Here is a 26,026-nt window from a genome sequence, read left to right on the forward strand (position 1 = left end):
TAAGATTGAACATTTAGTACTGAAAAAATGAACATATTTAACGATTTAAATATTTTATCCTTGTTTTTCCTTTAATAATTATATATAACTTATTTGAACCTACATGAATATATGAAAATCATGTTCATTTTGAATATACTAAAGGTTCATAATTTTTTTTTTGACGTGTTCATTTTATTCCATGTTTGTTTTTTATACTAAATGTTCATTTTATTTAGCGCTCATATATTTTGTGAAATATTCATTTTATTAGATATGGTCAAGCTATTCTATAATTATATGATAAATATTCATATATAATATAATAAGTGTTCATATTTCTTTTTTAACGTGTTCACTTTTTATTGTTAAATGTCCGTTTTCTATTACATGTTCATATTTTATTACTAAATTTTGTTTTGGTGCTATATATATATTTTTTTTTACGTGTTCATAATTTATTTTTACTAAATTCATTTTTAAGGTTGTGGTCCATCAATTTTATGATTTTATGATAATCATGTGTCATGTTTAGTATACTACAAAATGATTAAATTTTTTTAACATGTTCACTTTTTAGTACTAAATGTGCATTTTTTTTACGTATTCATTTTTTTTTATTAATGAATGTTCATTTTATTTTTACGTGTTCATATTTTCTTACTTAATGTTCATTACTTTTTACATGTTCATATTTTTTTTTACTAAATATTCAGCTTATAGGGTGGTGCAGCTATCTTAGGTGCATAAAGTGCAGCTAAGACTTATTGCATCAACTTTATTAAATGCTTGAAGTATTGCAGACCATCATCATGTAGCCTGTTTTGGCCCACAAAATAAATTCATGTCGAATGGATTTTAAATTTTTTACCTACAACCCCCTCTAGGGAAAGTTCCTTAGTCCCCCCTCCCAAACTACCTGGTTTATTATTCTGATACATTCTTGATTTTCTCTCTCTTCTCAGTTGTTTGTGAACATTTTCTCTTTTATCATAATTGTTTTTCGATCTAATATTTTCGCTCGATTGAAAAACCTTACTCTTCGTTGTTTCCATGGAGTTTTCTTCGATCGGAGATTCGAAGGTTTTGCTACTGAAAATGCAGTTGTGTATTCTTTGATTTCAAATTTTGATCGTGATTTTGAGATTGTGTTTCCATCTGGTGTTGGATCGGATTGCTTAATTTGTTTGTTGATCAATGTAAGTTTTCATTCAATTTTTCATTAATTTTGTTGTTAGTGTTTTATTTTCTCGCTCTTTTAGTTCAATTTGTAATACTTTGATTTTAATTAATATTGCTTTTGTTTATCAAATGTGAGTATAATTTGTTGATTTATTTTGTTGTCGTGAATCATTCATCAATGTTGTTGTTGTCGATTTTTTATTTCAATTCTAATACTATGATTTATATAAATATAGTTTTAGTTCAATTTGTTGATCAATTTAAGTGATAATACATAGCTATTGTGTTTCATTGTTTTGCAGTTGTTTTAATTTCTTAATTGCAATTTGCTTATTGTTTTGTTTAATTTATAACATTATTTTAATGTATAATCCTAAATAATCAAATATTTTTATAGTTGTATTGTGACAATTTTTTTATTATGCTAAATGATCATTCATAAGGCTTATATATCAATTTTATTACTGTTAAATGTAAGTTCATAATCGATAAATGTTCAATTTTATTAATGCTAAATGAATATTTATAATGCAAAATGATAAGGATAAATGAACACTTTGATAATGCTAAATGTTCATTCATAATATCAACAAATTAATTTTAATAATTATGATCAAATAGGTAATGATAAATGGTCATTTATAATGATTTTGTTTAAATATTGAACATGTATGTCAATGTTTGTGTTCATTTGTTTTTAAAATGCAGTGGGAAAAAAGGATGAAATTGTTGTTGAAGAAGCAAGTAAATTTGAGTTACTTAATTGGTAAAGAAGCTATGAAAGGTACAATGAATATGCTTTTAAGAAATATTTTAGTATTGTTCGTGCAAGTGCATGCTCCAAGAAAAGGCCAAGTTCCTTAAAGTGCTCCAAGTAATGTCCAAGTTTCTTTAAGTGTGCTAAGAAAAAAGGTTCAATTTGTCTCAATTTGTCCAAGTGTTCCAAGAAATTTTCAAGTTCCTCCAAGTGTTCCAAGAGATGTTCAAAGTGTTCAATATGGTAGCTAGTCAACATATTACTTTTAAGTATGATAGGTTGTTAGTTTTTTTTTTACACTAATATAGCGAATAGGTTGGCAAATAATAATAAGTAAGTATTTGGATTGAAATAATATATATTTGTTTGAGCTTAATTTTTTTTTTTTGATAAGTGATATGTAATTGAACATATTTTCTTTTGACACTGAACATTTGCCTTTTTGGTTATGAACATTTTATTGTATTTCGTTATAACTGTTACGTAATTGAACATATTTTATTCTGATAATGAATATATGACTTCTTGATAATGAACATTTTCATTCCAGTAAAAAAAATATATAAATGCATATGTATATGTATATAACAAGCACTAATGAATTAAAAATATATATTAATGTACTTGATCAATTAGAAATCCATGAGTGATCAAATATTTGAAAGAATAATATTTTCAGTAATCTAAGTTTCAATTCCATAAATCTTCTTGCTCCTTTTCTATTGCCTCTAGCTTCTGTTTAATCCAAATAGTATCAATTGAGCAATGTACTGTATTTCCAGCTTCTTGATTTGGTTTATCTACAATTCAAACAAATTACAATGTCAATGTGTGTATTCATTATTTTAAAAATGAACATTATGCTATATGTCAAATCAACTTACTTGTGGTTCAATATATGTTTCTATCAAAATATGATTCCCACCAATTACTATGTTGTTCATTTTTATCTTTCAATATAATTGATGGCATTATCTCCTGTATAAATATAGGATCAGAGTTTTCATCTCTAAATTATTGCAACGTGTGTTTCACTCTATATAGAACATCACTACAATATATATTGTGTTTGTATATCAATATATATGCATAAACATTATATTGATATTACAAATTTAATGAATGTTCGATCAATTGACAAAACAAAAATGTACATTCTGTTTTATATAAATGAACAAATTATCACAAATAACATGAACATATATATTCTAACCAAAATTCAAAATATACATGTTCAAGAAGATATATAAAAATAAACATTAATTATCTTTCAATTATGTTACCTGAACCTAAAAAATCTATATCAAAGTGTTAGTGAAATGAACATTTTTATATACTTAAATGAACAATCATGCATAAACATATATATATGTATCAAAAGAATTTAAAAAAAAATTATCATGTCAAAATGTACATATAATCTATTATAAATTATTATTACACATTGCAATTGCAATTGCAGATATGTCTTTTTCAACAGGAACACTTGTTATTATATCTTTTAAGAGTTGAATATCAATTGTATTTTATTCACTCTTTGATTGAATAGGAATATCATCGCCATCACTGTTTATACACATTTTTAAAAAAAATATAAAAAAAAATCAATTAAGAATTATATAACTCCATAATGTAAGTGACAATATGTGATTTATTTTTGAACATTTTTTAAAATAGAATAATATTTTAAAATAGAATCATCAAAGGTTTATGATGAAGGAACAATATGTGATTTATTTTTGAACATTTTTTGACATGTGAATGAACATACATTAATATATGTGTGAATATACACATATCCATATGAATATCTACCTATCAAATTCAAATTGAATAAGCATCTATCAATTCAATATTAGAGCTAAAATGTATGTGACAGGGTAAAGTCGTATCCCCTAATAAAAAATAATTCCTAAGTCCTCTAACTAAAGTAGATAGGGAAGTAGGGTCGATCTCCACAGGGAAACAAGTCTTTTTACTCCTAATTAATTATTATGATCTAAATTATTTAAGTAACCAATATTTATAAATAAGTAAGAAATTAAACTACTAAGGTTGAGAATAGGAAGAAAACAATATATGAAAGGATCTAGGGCATAGGTTCACCAATAAATAATATTCCAGGGTAAAACATAGTAATCAATCATTGACATTGCATAAATAACATGATTAACAGGCTCCCGCAATTTATTAATCAACATAGATCTAACAGGCTCTCGCAATTTACTAGATCTAAGTTCTAATTGAAAATAGCCTTTAATATCAAATTAACATCTGCTCGATTCATCAATTTAATATTGCTATACTTTTACAAGCCGCAATTGTAAAACATTAAAACAATCCAATAAGAAATTATCATGCAATACCAATAATCAATAATAGTCAATCATCAATGCATCAATTAACCAGATTGTAACGGGCTCTCGCTACGTATTACAATCACACAATTAATTTACCGGTATTAAATCTCATCTCTCGAATCTTGACTTAACCATTTATAAATTAACTTGCCTATTGAAACTAGACCTAAACATTAATTCTCATCTCTCGATTCTTGAATCAATATTGTCAAACTCATGCATAAAAGATAGGCCTAATCTAGTCACAGAGCATTAAATCAATCAATAGGAAATTAATCTAGCATTGATAATCAACAACAATAATTTACCCCTTCATATTATTTATTAGATCCCCATAAACCCTAGAAATTAAACTACTCACAAATCATCATGACTAAACTAATCAAATAAATAAATAAATAAAAGCATAATCAAGGGAGTTGTTTGGGGTAAAAATACCCTAAACACGTGGCCCAATGGCCTAGTGACACGTGGCATCCAGCCGTTGGTCAGCAGGGCTCCAATCCTCTGCTGACACGTGTCCTCTAAACCCTAAAAGGGAAACCATCCCTTCCCCACTATAAATAGTGGAAGGACCCTCATTAATGGGAGGCTGGAACATTTGTTGTTCACATTGAATACTCCTCAAAAAGAAAAACACTTACCCCGAGCAATATTAATTGCAGAATTCTCCCATTACGCGAGAAGTAACTTCTACATTACGTGCATTCTACCTCCCGTATCTTTACTAACTTGATCGTCGGAGGCGGAGCTCCTACCCCCAGGAGTCTTCGTGATTTTGCAGGCACAGGCGTCGAAGGGCATTCTTGGAATTGTAACTCTCCCGCAGGACACATCAAAAAACCCCGAAACAGGAGTAAATAAAATAAGTGAAATTAAAGGGGAAGAAATTGTTACCAAAAAGTAATCTGGAATTAAAGGAAGAATTAAGAACAAGAGTTTAGAGAGAATTTAGGAGAGAGAAAAATACTAAGTAGAGAGAGAAAGTCTAAGAAAGAAGGTAACTAATAATTCCGTACAAAACGTATTTAAACCTCTCCTAAAACAAGAATTAAAACTAAACTAATTAGCTTCTAAGAAAACACGCGCTCGATCGGGCGGATCGGGCCCGCCTTTTTCACAATGCCCTTTACTGATGTGCCGCGCTCGATCGAGCTTAGCTCACCCGATCGGGCGCGCCTCTTCCTTGAGGGTCTTTATGCGCGCAGCCGCCCGATCGAGCGTATGCTTGCCCGATCGGGCCCGGTCTTCTTCTTTGAGGCTTGAACTTCGATTGGGCTAGATTTCTCGGCCCAATCCAGATTTCCTCTTGGGTCTCGAATGCTTGGTCCAAATGCCTCGTGATCCAAATTACCGAGCCCTTAATCACCGGCTCTCACCGATCCTGGGCTCCAAAAGTGGTCGTGTCTTTCTAGCTTCCGTAGTCTATCCATAAAGCCCGGGAAATTGCTCCAAGAGTGCAATTTCCTGTAAAATACAACTAAAACTACGAAAACACTAGAACACACAAATTAGTAATAAAAGTGGCCCGAAAGAGCCAAAAACACTACTAATAGCGACCAAGGGACGGGGATAAAACACTATATAAACTAGACATATCAGTATGTCATATAATATTCAAATGACGCTCATCAACATATAATTTAATATGAAGTTAAACATGTATTATTATAGTCTATGCGGATATTTTCAATATGAGAAAGAACATGTACGTATTTACATTCAAAAAACATATGTTTAAATACCAGCAAACATTTTATTAATATGTAAAGATCATAAACAAAATTAAAATAATCTTCTCTCAAGAATAAACCCTAGTAGATGTAAGGTAAGAATGTAAATAATTATATACTAATATCATAATTAACATCTATCAAAATGAAAATGAATACTTACCAAAAGTGAACAATTGTTCAGCAACCGTATTCTCCGATGGAACCTTCGAAGTGTTCTTCTCTGTTTTGTTTCTACAAAAATACCACCAAATATAGTTGATTTTAGTCTATTTTGCACAAAAATAAGTGTAATTATAGTAGATTTTTTTAGAAAATAAAAAAAAAATAATATAAAAAACTAGGGTTTACACTCGATCGAAATTATACTAAAATGAACAAATTCTTACTCTTCTTTTTCGAAATTTAGTTACGATTCACGAACTTCATCTCGAATGTCAGGCATTTTTAGAAGTTTTGATGCAATTTGAAGTAATTTTGAAGCAGTTTGTAGGGATTTTCATGCGAATTTTTGGTTTTTGATGAAAGATAATTTTTGAAAAATGGGTTTGAAATGATGCTTTTTTTTTTGGTATATATGTGAGGAATGAGCGGTTATTTGCATTTACCGTGGTTAATGGCTGGTAACTGCTTGGTTAGTGGGTTGTGGGTAAGGGTTTTATTATAATTTCGGGTGGGGGGAGTAGGTAGTAATGGCTAAAGGAGGTGTAGCCATTAAAAATAAAAATGGAATTTCACTGGAAAATTAGAATACAAAACATATTCTAGTCCTATGCTCCTAGCATCAAAATTAGTTTTACTCTTTATTTGATGATTAAACGAAATACCTATGAGTATAGGTTACTCATGTACTCCCCCTGACAGGCTAGCACCGTATAGGGCCATAAGCAACAAGCCCCACATTAATTTGATTAATATACAAGTTAGTTTAATTTGAATCTATAATTAAGTAATGAATCAATTTTTTTTTTATCACAAAAGGGAAAGTACTTATATTATACCATGATAAATCTGAAAACATCAGACCAAAAAAGGATAGTAATCTGATGATAAAGATCAACAGACCAAAATGATGATAATAAGAGGGCGTAGATATCCACTTCAAATTATCAAAGTTTATCTTACAGCCATAGACGTACAACAACATAACTAAAAACAGAAATAAAAGAAACAGAATAATAATAATGAAAAATTGATTCTAATAATCCCACCTTTGGCCAATTTGCTGTTAATAATCCCACCTTTAGATTATTATTTAATAAACCCATCTTTGTAAGGAATCTTCTTCTATTGGTCCTTAGTGACCGGTAACCTGTACATTAGGTAAACTATTTTGTTTTTTAATTTGAGTGACACATGTCACCAAATAATTGGTCAAAGAGAAAAACCAAAAACCTTTAAAAATATTCTGATTAAAAAAAAAATCTTTTAAAAAAAACCCAACCGACCCCAACAACCACCCTAACCCCCAACCTCCGGCAGCTCTCCTCCCCATCCCCACCGTTGGAACGCGCGCCCATCCATACCGCCGGAACCCTTATTCCGAACCCCACTCAAGGAAAACCAGCCATTATTTCAATGAATTAAAAAAAAAAAAAGTAAAAAAAAAAAAAAAAAAAAAAAACCTTCAATAGCAGAAGGGGATGGCTTGGGTAGGAGTTTCAAAGGCTAGAGGGTCTTTTTCGGTGAATTTTGGCAGTGAGAGGAGGTTTTCGATGGTTTATGACATTTTTTCAAGGTGGTGTTTATGGTGGTTTCTAGGTTGGATTCGTTTTAGAGGGTGATATCGTGGGTGCCTTTTGATCGGCTGGGTGGGTTCTGATATTGGGGGGTTCTGGTCGGCCGTTTACGGGGGGTGTAGGGTGGTGGACGGCCGGATTTTGGTGGGGCTAGGGCGAGGGACGAGGGTTAGGGTTCCACTGCACGATGGGTGGGGGTGGCTAGCTGGTGGGGCTTTTTTTTTTTTTTTTTTTTTTTAGTTTTTAACTTTTTTAAAAAAAAAATTCAACCAATTACAGAATGACACATGGCATATTAACTTATCAAAACCGGTTACTAACAAGTTAATGACCAATAGAAGAAAATACCATATAAAGGTGGGATTATAAATCAATTTTTCCAAATAATAATTGTTCTTCGGAATAATAACAGAGGGAGTGAAGAGCTGCGCAGCATGACTAAGGAGTTGGCATTTCTGGGACTTCCAGTGCATAAATCTGGTAGACTTTAGGAGGAGGATGAGTAAAAGGAACTGTTTCCCCTGACTTGAATTTTGTTCTTCCCATCATGGCTAGTCTATCATCAACAAAATTAACACTCCTGCTGGCATGAAAAATGTAACATTCCAGTCCATTTCCAAGAGAGAAGCTACATCACAAATTATATTGCCCAAATCTCCATCCCCAAAGGATTTGAGATCTTTCAACATCTTATTTAAGATCTGCATCGTTTTCAAGCTCTAGATATTTGATTTTCTTCTCCCAAGCAAGAAGTAAACCTTCCCTAATAGCCATAAGTTCAGAAGAGGCAGCAGAGATAGCATTAAACTTAGCAGCAAAACCAGTAACCCAAATGCCTTTGTCACAGTACACCTGATGACACCCCTCCACCAACATTATCCACACTGATCCAAGAGCCATCAGTGTTCAGTTTATAATATCCTATCTGAGGGGGAGCCCAAAGCCTAGGAATCTAAGCAGTGGAGGATGATGGAGAATCCACAAGAGCAGCCTGATTTAATCTCAAACAGAAAATATAATCCACATAGAACTTGTTAAAAGTAGTTTGTATAAAAACCAATTTTTGTTCAAAAATAGTTACATTCCTAGTACTCCAGATGTGCCAGATTCAACTGAAAATGAAAATATTTTTTTTCCAAGAAGTGCTATTTGTGAGGTATAATCCAACCATTCAGTTAGATTACTATTATAAAACTTCTGCAAGTCAACATTTGAAGAATTAAATCTCAAAAAAAACCATGGACCAAAAAGCAGAATTATTTGGATAGTCCCTGAATAGATGAATAGTATCCTCAATGGGGGCTTCACAGCGCATACAAACAAGGTCAAAGTAAGTGTTTTTTCTTTTTATAGTGCTCCCAACAGGTAGAATATCCCTAATTAAATTCCAATGAAGCATTTTATACTTATAAGGGGTTTTAATTTTCTACAGGTTTTTCCAAGCAAAGGAAGAGAGAAAAGAGGTATTAAGGTTAAAAGGAGGATTGTAGAATTGTAAACACACTTAATAGAAAAATTGCCAGATTTGTGTAAAGTCCACTTTAGTCTATCAGAGACTTGCACCAACTTAGGTAAGGGATAGGCTAGAATTAAAGGAACTAAAGCAGGAGGAATGATATGGATAACACTATCTAGACACCATTCATTATTTCTTATTATATCAGACACATGCGAATGTCCTTTTTGAGTCATGGATGTGAATGTTAGGAATGAGGTAAATAGGGCTATCACCTATCCAATGATGAAACCAGAGTGATGTATCTTTTCCATCTCCTATATTCACAATAATACCTTTTCAAAAAACTAAATGTCTTTCCATATAACTGAGTCAGTAGGTTTAGGAATGTAATCTAAAAAATTAGAATATTTCAAGTACTTATTTTTCATAATGTTTATCCATAGCTTTTTGTTTTGACTGAGAATTTTCCATCCAAGTTTTGCCATGAAATAAAAATTCCATCTTTTTAAATCTCTACTGCCTAAGCCCCCTTTGCCCATAGGATCACAAACCACTTTCCAATTAGTCCTAGAAATAAATTTAGAACAATTAACTCTATTCCAAAGAAATTGTTTATATTTTTTTTGAAGCTCATTGATGACACTCATGGGTAAGACATTGGTTTGCATAGCATAAACTGGGTAATAATTCAAAACCGATTTAATAAGAGTACACCTTCCGACCATATTTAAAAGTTTAGCTTGCCAACCTTTAATCTTCGAACAAGTCTTATCCTAAAGGGGGAAATAGTCTAGTTGATTTAAACGTTTGTGAGATATAATAATACCAAGATATTTCCCAAAGTTGGTAGTATTGGTAATATTACACACATCACAAATGGATCTCCTGACATTATGGTTCATTTTCTTAGGGAAGATAACAGAAGACTTAAGAATATTAATGGAGAGACCCGAGATACACTTGAAATGATCAAGAACTTCGATCATAGTTTTAATATTATTAGTAGTGGCTTTTCCAAAGAGAAAACATCATCGGCATAAAATAAGTGAGTGATATTGATATTTTTAGCAATTTTTATAGGTTTCCAAGTACCATTATCCACTTTATCATGAATCATAGATCAAGGCAGAGGACAAAAATATAGGGTGAAAGGGGGTCACCTTGTCTTATTCCCCTCGAGGGAAAGAAATACTCAGTAATTTCCCCATTCCAAAGAAGAGATATCTTAAGGGTGCAAATACAACTTAGGATAAGATTAACAATATTAGCAAGGATATTGCTACTAAGAAGGGTGTCCTTAATAAAATCCCATTCTAAGCAATCAAAAGCTTTTGAAAGATCGATTTTAAGAACCATAAGGTTAGCCTTATTGGAAGCCTTATTAAAATGATGGGTCACTTCTTTAATAATGATAATATTTTCCTCGATAGATCTATTAGGAATAAAACTAGACTGAAAGGGGCTAATAAGATCATCCATAATAGGCTTTAAACGATTAGAAATACATTTGGTTATAAGTTTATAGATAGAATTGCATAATCCTATAGGTCTAAAATCAGTCATAGAAATAGGATAATCACATTTGAGAATCAGGGAGATATAGGAATCATTAATGGCAGCAGGAATGGAACCTTTTGAAAAGCAATCAAAAATAAAACTAGTGATAGAGGAGCTAAGGGAAGACCAATGATGTTGGAGGATAATAGGTTGAATACCATCAGGGGCCTGGGGATTTAAAGGAGTCCATCTAAAAAAGAATAAATTTAATTTATCCTGTGTTGGAGGCAATCCAAAATTAGGGTTAGACCAGATAGAATTGATTTTAGGATAATGATAGCTATTCATCTGATCAAGATTAATGTCCATATTTTGAAAAATCTTTATAAAATAATTTCTAGCCATCTTTTACAAGAATTAGATCATTAATCCAAATCTCTTCACTATTCTGTAAAAATAAAACTTTTCCTCTAGTTTTCTTAATATTAGCCAGTAAGTGAAAATACTTAGTGTTACAATCTGCATTTTTCCTCCAATCTAGACCCGACTTTTGAGCATAAATTATTCTTTCAATTTTATAAATATGATTTAATTCAAAAAGCAGGTCTTTTTCTAAATTAACTAAAAAGGTAGAATACTTTTTGACAAGGGCAATTTGGATTCATCAATCCTAGCCACCAATCTCCTTTTTAGTAATATTACCAAAAATATCATGATTCCAAGTCTGAATATTGGTAAGAAATTCATTTCTGCCTTTAAAAAAATCAAAATTATGCAAATCCCAATTTTTGACAAAGAAAGCAGAGAAATCACAGTGTTCTAACCAAGCAGCTTTGCACCTAAAAGGATAAAGGCCACCTTTACGCTCATTAAAAATAGATATGAATATAGGGCAATGATCAAAATAAGTACAAGCGAGATGCGATACCTGGGTATTGGGATAAGTATTCAATCAACTCGAGTTCCCTAATGCCCTGTCAAGACGTTCCTGGATTAGGTCAAGCCCTTCCCTCGCATTATTTTTTGAATCAATTTGAATCAATTTGAATAGCCTTCGACTAATAAATTAAATACATAAATTAATTAAACACTCAAATCATTATTTTTTTAGCCTAAATTAATTTGTTTCATTCGAGTGTATGCCAAAAAAAATATATGGGTGATGTGCTCTACAAAGCAAGTCGAAAAGGTAAATAGAAGACAACGCAGATAACAAAAGATATAAACAAACAAAACACCAAAGATATTCCATTAAAGACTACTCAGCATAAAATATTCACTTTAAAGTTTCTGAGTCAAAGTAAACCAACAACAACTAATGAATTGAATTACCATAATTATTAAGTAATCAAGTACAAACTCCTAATGGGGAGAAGAAATACACTAGTGCTGTTCAAAGCAAGATCTCAGATTATACATGTACCATTGCTCACAGAAAATGATCATCAGTAGCAATTGAATCTTTAACCAAAACTAGACACCAAAGTCCGAGTCCCGAGGTATCAGAACACTAGCCCAACTGAAGATACTTCACACTTCATTTCTGAGTGAACTGATAGTAAGTAAACATAGTTTAATGAATCAAGAACAAGCTCCTACAGAATGAGAAACATGCTAATTATCTTCAAAGCAACATCACTTTATTTTTCAGGTTATGCACTCACATTAAGTCACTGAGGTCCGAAATGTAGGAACACTCGCCCATCTTAAGTACTTCATAGTATTTCAAACATCCTGCAATGTCCATCTCAAGTCCATGATACCCAACCTCAATAGATAATGTTCGTATCCCTGAGTCGTGTCTTTGAAGTACGAACTTATGACATTGCATAGAAAAACATACGAAAACAAACAAAATCTAACAAATCTACAATTAGAAATGAAAAAAGAGATGGATCAGAATTCTGGCTTGAATTCTCAATAATGAGAATTAAAAACGCTCAGTGACTTCAACTTCGATCATCTGGGGAAATAATCAACAAACTAATATAGATAAAAACATTAATATTTGATGATATGTAGGAACATCTGAATGCATCAACCATCAACAAAAATGGAGATGCCAGAATATCTAATTCCGAACTAGTTTTGGCAACATACAGCGCTAAAGACGCTATTAACAAAGCGAACCAGAGACTCTAATTTGTTGCCATAGATTGAATAAATTGTGCATCAAAGAGATTCCCATTTAAGACAAATAAACATAGATGTACTCCTAAGAGTTTCTGATGTCCCATTTGCAACAATTAATTTGTTAACAATATACTAAAATCAAAATCTATAATATAAGAGTACAAACTATAATTTATAATTTGAATAATTACCTCAGAATTGCAGAATTGTGTCAACAAGGCCTATAGGCCAATCAGTCCCGAAAGATGGTGTACTTTTAATTAATTTCATCGTTGGATAATTAATCGAATTAAAAAAGTCCATATAAACTTAACAATTTTAGAAAATAGAAAAAAAAAAACAACTGTCTAACGGAGAATCAACAAGGACTCTGGACATCATGACTTACTTTGTGACGTTTTCAATTTGGGATTTACAAATATTTTCTAAATTGCCCATTGACCACATATATTGAAAACAAATAAATTACTAGTAACAGACTTGAAAAATACTGTTTTACAACAAATAAGAGAAAAATGCTCCAATCCAGTCTGTTTTTGTAACATCAACAAAGTTATTCTCCTAAAATAAACTAAACTGAACTAAAATATCCTACAATCTTTGATATCTAATCCTAGACTACCCCAATATTTCAGTTCAATTCAGTTCAATTGTACTCAAATCTGGTGTTCATCCTCCAAACACAAGTGTCCAATGTCTTAATGCTGATGTTCTTATTCTTAAACTAAGTTAGCTAAAAACACGATTAAAATTAGGAATAACAGAGATGGATCAGAATTCTGGCTTGAATTCTCGTAAACGAGAATTAAAAACGCTCAGTGATTTCAACTTCGATCATCTGGGGAAATAATCATCACTTCCATCTTCTTAACACAGATCACTAAAGCAAAAACATAACTAACCCTGATAAAACTACACAAAATCTTAGCTTAATTGATTAGGAAATGTAAAAACATTTGAATGCGTCAACCATTGAAAATAATGGAAATGCCAGAATATCTTCCTACCTCCGTTTCTTATTATGTGCAACAAAGGGGTATTATTTGTGAGACATAAAATATTACTTTGTCGCACATAATAAGAACAGAGGTAGTATTACAAACTAGTATCAGCAACATACAGCGCTAAAGCCGCTATTAACTAAGCGAACCAGAGACTCTAATTTGTTGCTGGATTAAAATTACTTTAAAATGCATCAAAGAGATTCCCATCATAAGACAAATCAATATAAACGTAATCATACTACCTCCGTTAGTTATTTGTAACTAATTGACATAAAATAGAAAAGAAAATAAAGTTACAGGTAATTTGGACCGGAGGTAATAACATATACAAGGAAATGTTGACTCTCATGGCCTGACCCAACAGATAATTGCAGCAACGCCGCTACTCAAGGTCATGGAATATGAAACCGTTAACAACGGAAAACCCAAAAGGATTCTCAACATCACTAACTTACTTTGTGACGTTCCAATTTGGGATTTACAAATTTGCCCCAATTTTTATTATGAAAATGAGATTTTCGGACAAATCTCCATCACATTTAACATAAGAAATAAAAGATTAGTACCCATTGTACAAGTATATATAAACTAAAACACTCGAAGATGAGCATCTCAGATCAAAATTCCCCCTAATTTTCATCACTTGTAAATCAATGTGCAAGGATAACATAGGATTTACTCTTCATTGATGCCCAAAAATACACAAAATTACACAATTAACTGGATATCAGTGCAACTTAATTTTCTTCAATCCCTTTATATAAAAGGAAATTGCAGAAAGATAACGCAGTTAATTATCACATCATTTATCCAACCCAGAAATAAACGGCAGAATTTCTTACAAATTCATAGATATCAATGTGCATGATCAATAAGAAAATGTCGCCATGTCCTAATTCGTGCTTGAGTTCATGATTAAACAGGTAATGTCCCATGTCCTAAACTCCCATGCCGATGTTCGAATGAATTCTCGATGACAAACAACATCAAACAAAACTAAAGCTAAAATATGTTAAGGAGACGGATCAGAAATCTGGCTTGACTTCTCATAAAAGAGAAATTAAAACGCTCAGTGATTTCAGCTTCGGTCATCTGGGGAAATAATCATCATTTCCATCTCCACAAGACATAAATTTAACACATTACAACATAAATGAAATGTAGGAACATTTGAATGCACTAACCATTGTAAATAATGGAAATGCCAGAATATCCAACTCCAAATACTTTTGGCAACGTACAGCGCTAAAGACGCTATTATCAAAGCGAATCAGAGACTCTAATTTGTTGCCTTAACATTTAAAATCAAACAAACATATTTTGAAATTAACAATGAAAAGCCTTCATTGCTTAATGCAAAAGATTTTTAATTACATGTAAATCTCTTGGAGCCAATATCAATTAAATTTAGCTTCTACAAGAGACTTCATTCATATCTCCGTTCTTGCTTGCAATCATTAGGCATTCTAAACCATACTTTAAAATCAATTCCATTTTCAAAATCAAAGTAATTTCATTTAATTGGATATACTAGAATGCCTCAGAGGTAGTGACAATTTAGAGATATCATCAGCTTATTAATCTGATATAATACATTCTAATTCAATACATCATTGGCAAACTATACTTTTATAAAAAAAATACTCATAAAAATTGTAATTTTGCATCCTAAATTTAAATTATGATTAGTGCATCAAAGAGATTCCCATTTAAGACAAATCAACATAGTATACTCCTAAGAGCTTCTGATGTCCCTGTCTAGTTTTATCATCATCTGCACCTATTAATTTACACATACTAATTAATTTATTTAGACTTAAATCTATAAAATTAATGATAAAAGCCCAAAAAAGCCTCAGATTGAAATTAGTTTCATTGTATTTTACTACTCAAAGTATATTTATCGCCATCACCGGCTAAAAGGGCAATATTATATCTAAAACTAAAAAACAGTTTAAAAATTGAAACTTTATTCATTGAATGATTTTTAAAAAGCCTCAGAATTGCAGAATTTTGTCAACAAAGCTTTTGGGCTAATCAGTCCCGAAAGATGGTGTTTTTTAACTGATTTCATCCTTGGCTAATAAATTGAATTAATTTGAAATACGAAATTAAAATTAACACAGTTTTAAAAAAAATTTAAAAAATAATTTATTAAAAGAATGAACAGAATGTCGACTCTCATGGCCTGTCCCAAAAGATTAATGCAGCAACGCCGCTACTCAAGGCAATGGAATATGAGACCGTTGATTTGACGGAGAATCTCGAAAGACTCTCAACATCAAATCAACTTACTTTGTGACGTTTTTACTTTGAGATTTACAAATATCATCTAATTTGCCCCAATTTTATGTAAATGAGATTTTCGGATAAATCTCCGTCACATTTATTAAAATTTTAAAAATTTGGATGAATTAGAAAAGATACAATTATACTAATTTGAGAAGAAGATTCAGGAACAATGAAAATGTACTTCATACTCGTAAAGAGTCGGATCAAGTGTTGGATTATATATATTTCATTGGATCATCCTCATCAAATACTAAGCAATCCAATTAATCTAAAAAATTGAATTAAATCGATGTTTCAAACTAAAAATTTGAAAACTAAAATTTAAACAAATAAGAAAAAATAAAAGTTGATTGAGAGAGAGAATTACTCAGTTCAGCGGGGTTTTCGACACGCAAAAGAAGTCTCAAGAGTGAGAAATTCCTGCAATCCGGTCTGTTGAGCTTGAATTTGTGAAGTCGTCACTGTAATTCTCCCCCAAATTGGAATTATTAAAACCCTAATTTTCGTAAAATCGAAAAGAAATAGCAGAAAATTGTGAAATAGAGAGAAAAAGTATGATGAATAGAAGAGAGGCGGAGACAATGAATTGAGTAGGATCTGGGAATTGAATTTATAAGAGAGAGAAAGATTGGGGAAGTTAGGGTTTTTCCAGGGTTTGGACTAGGGTTTTAATTGTTAAGGAGTAATAAGTCGGTTTATGTTGTTTTTGGGCCAAAACCTCCACTTTGTAACTGGTTTACAGCCCACTCTTTTAAACATGGACTTTATGGTTTAGAACTTGTAGGAATATCCAAAACAATCATTAGGTTAGGTTTTATGCAAGGGTGCATTAGGGTTGCAACTGATTCTAGGCAAGACAAATTTTAGTCTGTTCGTGCTAAGTTTGAAAAAATAAATACGTAATATTAATGTTTGAGTTTCTTGAGCTTGAACTAGCTTTTGAAAATCTTGTTCGAGCTTGGCTTGTTAAGGATTTGACTTGTTCCAGCTTTGTTCAAGAATGTGCTCGTATTTATTTCGATCAATGGAACGGGCTTGTAAAAAATGTGTTATTTTGACGACATATCGAAATTGAAAAAGGTATAAAAAGGACGAAATCTGCATTCATCGATCATATTTCATACGGAGGGTCTGTTCTCATACGTTTATTTTGCAGTTCAGTTTAGTTTAGTTCAGCTCAGTTCAGTTCAGTTCAGCTCCTAATTTCCTTGTCTTATAAAATATTCAATTCAGTTTAGTTGAGTTCAGTTCGTTCAGTTCAACTGAGTACATTCAATGAGAACAGACCCGGAATACATGTTTAAATATTCGTGTTTTTTCTTTTACAATATTATAAACGTGTGTAGATTGTATAAGGAGTGGGAGTATACTTTCATTCCAAAGCTACTTTTTTAAAGCACCAATGTCTATATAACTACTTGTAAAATTGCTACTTAAAGTTAATATCTCTTATTCTCTTCATGAAGGAAAAATAAATTGAATAAATCAAATTGTTGATGGTCGTTCCTTACAAAGTATTCGTATCTCATAATAACCCTTTTTAATCTTCCCCACCAAATAGCTAATCAATGTCGGGCCAATGCAAGCAGCTTTTCAACCTCGACAATTTTTGATGTTTTTTAGGTTGTTTTCCCTTTTTGTTGCTTTATTTTGTTTCTGATGTTGTTAAAAAAAAAAAAAAAAAAAAAAAAAAAAAAAAAAAAAAAAAACCCTTCAATCAAAAGGGGTAACTCACACTCCTATGTTCTATTCAGCTATTCTCATGCTCTCTTTCTCCTCTTATATTACTTCCACAACTAGCAATATTCATTGGCTACAACCTTTGTTACACACTAGAGCAAGTATAGTTTGTGAAAACAAGGCCTTTTTTGGTAAAGTGTTTTTAACTTATTTTTCCCAGTTAGAGGCTTGACCAATTTAAAAAGCTAATTTGGGTTAATAGCTTATTAAAAAGAGATTTTTGGGCTCAAAAAGCTATTTTAGAAAAAACTCATAAGAGCTTTTAAATTATCTTTTTGACTCTTAAATACACTAAAATAGCTAGCAATTAACAGCTATTTACCAAACACTTTTACACAATCAGCTAATTATAACCAACTAGTTAAATCAGCTACCCACTAATTACCAAACAAGGCCTAAATTTAAGTTTGATTTACAAACACCACTTGGTATGTGAAATCATCTAAATAAGTTTTAAAAGTTAGGTTATTTAACTTTTAAGTAAATTTGTACTAAAATGTAAACTAAAATGAATTGCTTACATTCCTTTCTAAGATTTTTTTTAAGGCCTTGTCTTTTTTTTTTTTTTTTTTTGACAATCTAATATTATATAAATAAAGTAGGCATTTTTCAAGAGTCTTCGGCGCACCACATAAGAAAATGTATTATTTTGACCATGAAAAATTAGAATAATAATTTATTTTAGAATTAAAAAATTCACTCACCACCTAAGGAAAAGTGAAATAAGATTCAAGAATTTTGCCACATAGATAAAAACAACGAATTGTGAATAATTAAAATTTAAATTATACAAAAAACTAAAAATTATCTTTTTGAAAAAAAAACTAACAATAATCTTTAAATATTAGGATATAAATTATTAAAAAAAATAGATTAATTAGTATTTTTAATTTTTTGATATTTATCAACAATGGTAAGATGATGTGCATTATAAGATAATTTTAGACAATACAAGCTCAAGAAACATAAATAAATAATACTTAAAATTATATCACAAATAATATTAGATTTAAATTATAAACGTTTTTAATAAAATTTGTGATACCTACGATTATAAGATAATTTTTTACAGCGTTATAAATTAACGCATCACACGACATCAACGAAATTCCGTATCAATACAAAACCCAATCAAGGGAATTTGTGTTAGCAATTTTCTCTCAGTTTTAAGTCATCAATGGTTGGGTAAATCTTAGCTTAATTTTTAAAATTCTATATTTGTAATTATTACTTACATTATGTTCTTTGGGAAATCTAAGGAGTATATGTTTATGTTTTGTTTAATTTATTGAATTTTGTTTTTACATGCCTATCTAATTTAATAGGAGAATTAAATTCAAGCAACAATTGATTGGAAAATCAAAGTACAAGCTCTCGCCTATTTGACATACTAAACATCCGCAAATTAAACAAGATAGCTTAATGTAACACCCTAGAAATTCTTTTCTTTTAAAATAGTTGTTTTGCCCTGTTTAAAAATTTAAATAGGAATATCTAAGATATTACCGCCACCGTGAAAACGGCTAAGGCAACCATCAAAGACACACACCGGAAGACTAATTTCAAAACCATTCAAAACAAGTCAACTTGAAAAGTCAACCAACAAAAGTAAAGTCAAAACCAAAGTCAAACGAAGTAAAATAAAACCATCCTACAACTTGGAACCATTGTAGGCCCTTATTAAAACCAAACCAACTTTAAAACTTTTGCGTTAGGCATGCATGTGATAATATCATAAATAATTAAAGCATTAAACACCTCATATACTTATAGAAACTAGCATGATTCGCTCTTCACTCATGCCCATTCATGAATATGCTTCATTTTCTGAAAACCTCCTCTCTACTTGTCCCAACTACTCGCCATTAGAAAATAGGCCGTCGTAGGGCCAAAGTAAAGACATGGCCAAACACACAAACACACACAATCAGCAAAGCTGAGTACATAAGCGTAATTAAACACATTAACATGCTTTCACCTATCAACACACACTTACCTCATTGCACCTATTTACAAGCACACACAACAATCAACAAGACACATTAACTAGACACTAAATAATTCATTTAGCGTTGATTACGTATCGAACGGGTTTCCAACTATACCTCCCCCAAATCAATTGAGGTTAACTGACACAGGAGCTAACCGTGCCAGCGACAAAACCACTCAAAGGTGGCGGAATTCCTGCGCCTAATAATAAATAAAAAGGAATGTACATCGTCCTGTATTTTATTAGAAGTTATGGTTAAATATAAAACCCCATAACTCCTCCCATTGTTCATACTCAAGGTATATGCGTTCCAAGAGTTTTGGTGCGTAATCTCTTTCACTTTACGTTATTTACATGTTATTGGACTTGGTGATGACTCTCAAAGCATAATAAACCAATCAACAATAATTATTCAATCAACCAAACATACCAATTTAATTCTTGAATAATTAGTGACTACATATTATTTAATGTTGAACCCTTTTTAATTCTACCTCAGTGTCAAAGACACCTTAAACGCATAAAGCGCCAAAAATCCTATCCCCTCGGTGTTAAAAACACCTTAAGTGCACAAAGGCACCAACATAAAATTTATCCCTTGTGTACATAGACACTTATATAGCTCCTTCCTCATGCTTAAAGCATCAATAAAAATTATTTGAACCATAATAAAATTCATTTTCAATATTCCAAACATAATTAAACATGTAGTTTAATTAATCATGCATTCTAACATGCCATAAATAAAAGTGTGGTTCAAACACAACATGCCCAAAATATAATTTTCCAATCCATAAACCATCACAAATAATTCATGCTTCACAATTCAATCACCAACACCATTAATTCACAATTCCATACATAAACCTTAGCATGATACTACTTGTAATTGATTGAAATCAAGCCTAGCATGATTCTATATCATCAACATATGCTAAGTACACGAACGTACCTCAAATAAGCCCTTAAAGTAGCCGATTACACTACAACAATTCTCAAATTAAGTCTCCTATATAAAGGGACAATAATACTATATGAATTCTCCTTGTATACACAATTTCCAGCAACTTAAATTTACTTTACACTACTTAAAATAATCTGAAACTTATTTAAAAACCCCTAATTAAACTCATTTTTAATGGGTAATCACACCCTTTTATTAAAATCACAATTATACTACTTTAAATAAAATTCCAGCATTTTAAACTAATCAAAAACCCTTTAAAACTTCATCAAAATACATCTTTATACTTAAATTATCCATAGAAACATTAAATTATCTCTTACCCCTTTTAAATTCAAGGATAAAATTTAAAGCATAAATAAAACTTCGTTAAAAATCAAAAACTGCCCGAAAATCATATTTAGAGTCTGAATTTGGCCACGAAAGGATGAAAAATCAAAAACGTTGTTTCCACATGGAAAACACTATTTCTTTTTTTATCAAAATCGGACGAGTTCAGAACCTGATCGGAATTAAAACGGGATTAATATTAACGAACGGAAATCTAATTATTAAAACATGAATTTACGTGTTCAAAATAATCTGGAATTAAGATAAACTAATCAGTAGTTATAATCACCAAAATTTCAAAACATCATTACTATAAAAGCTCTAAATCAATTGTTCATAAAAACCGTAAAATCATGATTTTCAATAATTAAAAACCCTAAGTTATAAAATTTACAAAATCTGAAAATTATGACATTTATAAAATCTGAAATTATAAAGTTTAATCTTCAAAATACAATTTGATACTAATTAAATTAATTTCAAACAATAAAATCAAAACCCATAAATCAATAATTATAAGGATATTTTGGATTTTAACACCTGACAAAAGGCTGAAAATGGTTTTTAACACCCCCCAAAAAAAAACTTTTATTTTAACACCTCCCAAAAATATAAAAGTTGGAAGTTAACACCAGTTAACGATTTCCGTCACGGAAATTTAACGTGGGTCCCACAAATTGGCTTCAACTTCAATTTTCACCCAGCAAAACACGAAACTTCCTCTCTGAACCTTCATTTCATTGATTTTATCCATTACAGATTTTTGGTGCTCATAATTTACAGATTTACAGATTTTTGGTGCTCATAAATCAAACCATACAAAAAATAAATAAAAATTCAACACCGGTTCATCTTCTCCTTCGTTGGAGAACAAAGCGACTGAGAACTTCCATTTTTTTTACCACCAATTCCGCCGCCCATAAAGGGCCCTGTACGGCTACTGACCAAGCCTTCGCAGCCAGCAAACATGTTAACTGGGGACCGGCCACCAAAATTAAATCAACCACCCAAGAAACCAACCTTGCCCCATCCCGTTAGCCACCCAGCTCCCTCCCCCGACCGACGACCGGCGAACCCATCCCACCCCTTTTCCCCACAAACGCAACCCAACCCTCTCCCTTTTCCCCTGCTGCCCCGACCCAAGCCACCACACCGAAACCACAATCAAAGATCTGAATCGCCGCAACCACCACCACTACCACCACTCTTCTGCAACACTTTGCTCCAAACCCTAACGAATCGACCCGCCTTAACCTTTTCGGCCACCCTAACCCCTAAACCACCACACCGTAACTTTTTTCGGCAAACTTAAATTGATTTCTAGACGAGGTTCGATGGATCTGCGATTTGCTCTGATTTCGGGAATTGATGTTGGGAATTGATTTTTTGCGGTTTGAGTGAGGAGGTGGCTGCAGGGGTTGCGATTGTGGGCTGGTATTTGGAGAGGAGCTGATTTGGTTGCGAGAACGGGGAAAGGGAAGGGGGGTGGGTTCGGTTGGCAGCGTAGGGGTGGGGGAAAGGGAGGGGGGAGGGAAGGGGTGGCAGTTGAGGGGAGGGTGGGCAAGAACGAAGGAAAGAGTTTGGGATGGCAGCCATGAAGATGAAGGGAGGAAGAAGACGAAGAAAAGATGAAGGGAGGAATAAGAAGAAAAAATGGGATGGCAGCCACGAAGGTGGGTTTCGTAAAAAATTGAAAACGAAGGAGAGTTGAAGCCAATTTATGGGACCCACGTTAAATTTCCGTGACGGAAATCGTTAACTGGTGTTAACTTCCAACTTTTATATTTTTGGGAGGTGTTAAAATAAAAGTTTTTTTTTGGGGGGTGTTAAAAACCATTTTCAGCCTTTTGTCAGGTGTTAAAATCCAAAATATCCTAATTATAATTACACAAATTAATAAAACAAAGGAGAGAGAAAATAAGACTAACCTTTTTGTGTGGGAAATTTTTAGGGATTCATGGGGTATTTATAGAGTAGAGAGTATAGGGTTAAATTTGGGCTTATAAAAATGTGGGCTTGAGTTATGGGTTTTGGAATGGGTTATTCCAATAAGAGTATGTAGGAATAATTTACATTGCCTAATAATTAATAAACGTTTGGCCCAAAATATATTTTACTTTTATAAAACTTTATATTTAAAATACTTTAACCCTTTAAAATATTTAGTTAAAATACTTGAGCCCTTGACAATACATTTTATTAATATTTAAATACTTTATAAAAGTACATAAAAATACAAATACGGGGTATTACACTTAATAAGTTTGTATATGGTCCAATTGGACAAGGAGGTATTATATTTTATAAATTGTTTTTATTTATTAAATTTCATTAATATACACCTTTTTGGTTTTTTATTAATTAATATAATGAAATAATCTAACTTAATTGTAGCCTTGTAGGGTGATTAATATACATCTTATTTTTAATTGCAGGGTGATTACGTTCATACCTCAATTAAAGCCAACTTTGTCCAACACTTTCGTCTAAAATATATTGAAGGAAATAATTTCCTTATATGGAGCATGTTTATTTTAGCTTTGGAATTACAATATTTTCTTCAAAATACATACATTTTAACAAAACAAAATGAATACTCCGTACATATTAATTAGAATTAACATATTCAATTTCCAATAAATACTTAGAAGCTAATCTAAATAAATACTATTCGTATAATGTACAAAGGGATTTATAAAAAAGATTTATAAGTTTTTAAAAAAGGGAAAAAATCAAAAAAAGATTCAAAAATATTACAATAAAATCCGTGCATCGCACGGGCTTACATCTAGTAGTCTAAAAAAGAGGCTAGCTCCCTAGTGACTCAAGATTACAATAAAAACAAGGAGGTTTAGCTCTCTTGGCTAAACTAACACAAGAACTAGACTGATAAGAATGGCGGACACAACATTCATGGCTTGCTTGGCCGTACAAATAAGGAGATTAACAGATTCGATCATGGAAATTAGTCATAAGTGGCCCCAATCGTAACCCCTTTTTTTTATTTTTTTTTTAATTTTTTTTTGTTAGTGTCAATCCAATACCATCAAAAACTATTAGCCTTGTTTGTGTTATACCATTGAATAAATTTGTGTCTATACGAGTGAAAACACGATTTTGTTTTGACTTTAGCCTAGGTCCAAATTGCTTATTCAATTACTCCCTTTGTTGCAACAAAATCATCAAAATTGTTATTATCTAACCCTAGAGTGTTGAGTAATTTAGAGTATTGAGATTATTTCCATAATTGTTATATTAATTTGCTTAGGATAAGGTGTAGCAAATTAATTAGCAAAAGATAGAGCAAAGACAAACTCAAATTTGCAGCAACAAATGTCACTCGATCGAGCCTTAGAAGCCCGATCGTACGTGAGGACAAACAAGTAAGATGTTGTTGTGAAGTTCGATCGGGCTATGGCAGCTCGATCGGGCCTGTGTGTGTGGCGTTTTATTCCCACCCAGCCGCCCGATCGGGCAACAGCCTCTCGATCGGGCCCGCACACATGAAATCATATTGAATTATGCTCGCCCGATCGAAAGGTAGTCGCCCGATCGGGCCCTCATATTTCTGGAATTAACGTCAATTGATATTGACGGTTATTCTCGTGACTTTGCTCTAGTTATATATATACTCTGATATATATGATGGAAGTTTGATAAAATGGGAAAAAGAAGAACAGTAACTTCTATTTTCATTTTTCTTGTTTGCAAAGGTTTTTAATTATCATCATCACAAATCACATACACTTATCTACGTTGTATTGTAATCATCCTACTTGTGATTGCAATTATTCTTCGTTGTATCTCCTAAGTAAATTTCCGTGAAACCCGGTTGTAGTATAGGGTCGGAATTATACTTTTGGGAAAGTGATTCCGTTCACGCCTCGAAGATTTTACCAGTTTATTTTGTTTGCTTTCTTTGTGACCCTTGTTAAACACAAAATCCCCAACAATGAGAAATTTTTTTGACACAACCCTAGAAAAATTATTGGTACAAAGAACATAAAATATTGGGAACTTCTTGCAAATTAAGCTCTTGGCATATGATACATACAGAGTATTTTATATGTACACAGTAAGGGCCTGTTCCGATTGACTGAACTTAGCTGAACTGAACTGAACCGAACTGAACTGAACTGAGCTGAACTTATTAATTAGTGATTTTTAACTACGGATTAGTGATATTTGATTATTTATTGATTATTTATTACTATACATATGCGTATATACAAATGTACATATTATTATTAATATTATTATTATTAATTATTGATGATTATTATTATTATTATTATTATTATTATTTATTGATTATTATTATTATTATTGTTATTATTATTATTATTATTTATTGATGATTATTATTATTATTAATTATTTATTGATTATTATTATTAGTATTACTATTGCAATTATTATTATTATTATTTATTGATTATTATTATTAGTATTACTATTGCAATTATTATTATTATTATTATTATTATTATTATTTATTGATTATTATTATTATTATTATTATTATTATTATTTATTACTTATTGATTATTACTTATTGATTATTATTATTATTATCATTATTGTTGTTGTTGTCGTTGTAATAATGAAATTTGACTTTATATCATTAGCAATATCATTAGACGTAAATTAAGAGCTGAACTGAACTAAACTGAATTGAATTTCAACGGAAGAGAACATGCCCTAATACACTAATACCTCATATTTGTGATTAATTCATTCTTTAATGGAGAATAAATTATCACGCCAATTGGATGATTTGAGTTACGAAGGTTATACGCAATGTAAAAAGAGTGCAACCAAAAGTTCCATCCTTAATCACACCATTAAGATGATCAAACAAAGGATA

General features: G+C 31.5%; 1 protein-coding gene and 1 long non-coding RNA gene across 2 annotated transcripts; both read right to left on the reverse strand.

The window, feature by feature from the left end:
- Positions 1–8,440: 8,440 nt before the first annotated feature.
- LOC110700738 lies at positions 8,441–11,075 on the reverse strand. Its single transcript, XM_021878341.1, has 2 exons — positions 10,370–11,075; positions 8,441–8,634 (listed from the first exon to the last, which is right to left on the reverse strand). Exons 1-2 carry the CDS (start codon positions 11,073–11,075, stop codon positions 8,441–8,443), a joined length of 900 nt encoding a protein of 299 aa, XP_021734033.1.
- Positions 11,076–11,928: 853 nt separating this feature from the next.
- Positions 11,929–15,475, reverse strand: LOC110700611. Its single transcript, XR_002507250.1, has 2 exons — positions 12,371–15,475; positions 11,929–12,258 (listed from the first exon to the last, which is right to left on the reverse strand). It is a non-coding gene; the product is annotated as an uncharacterized LOC110700611 (long non-coding RNA).
- Positions 15,476–26,026: the final 10,551 nt, after the last annotated feature.

This window comes from Chenopodium quinoa, unplaced genomic scaffold (assembly GCF_001683475.1).
Source record: "Chenopodium quinoa cultivar QQ74 unplaced genomic scaffold, ASM168347v1, whole genome shotgun sequence".
Taxonomy (NCBI): domain Eukaryota; kingdom Viridiplantae; phylum Streptophyta; class Magnoliopsida; order Caryophyllales; family Amaranthaceae; genus Chenopodium; species Chenopodium quinoa.

What these genes read in the sequence shown, in the direction of transcription:
- LOC110700738 (XM_021878341.1), bottom strand. Translation starts at nt 11,075, where the DNA reads ATGGACATTAATCTTGATCAGATGAATAGCTATCATTATCCTAAAATC. An exon ending in CTCGAGGGGAATAAGACAAG is followed by an intron (nt 8,635 to 10,369) that starts GTGACCCCCTTT and finishes CTCTTGGATCAG; the next exon opens with TGTGGATAATGTTGGTGGAG.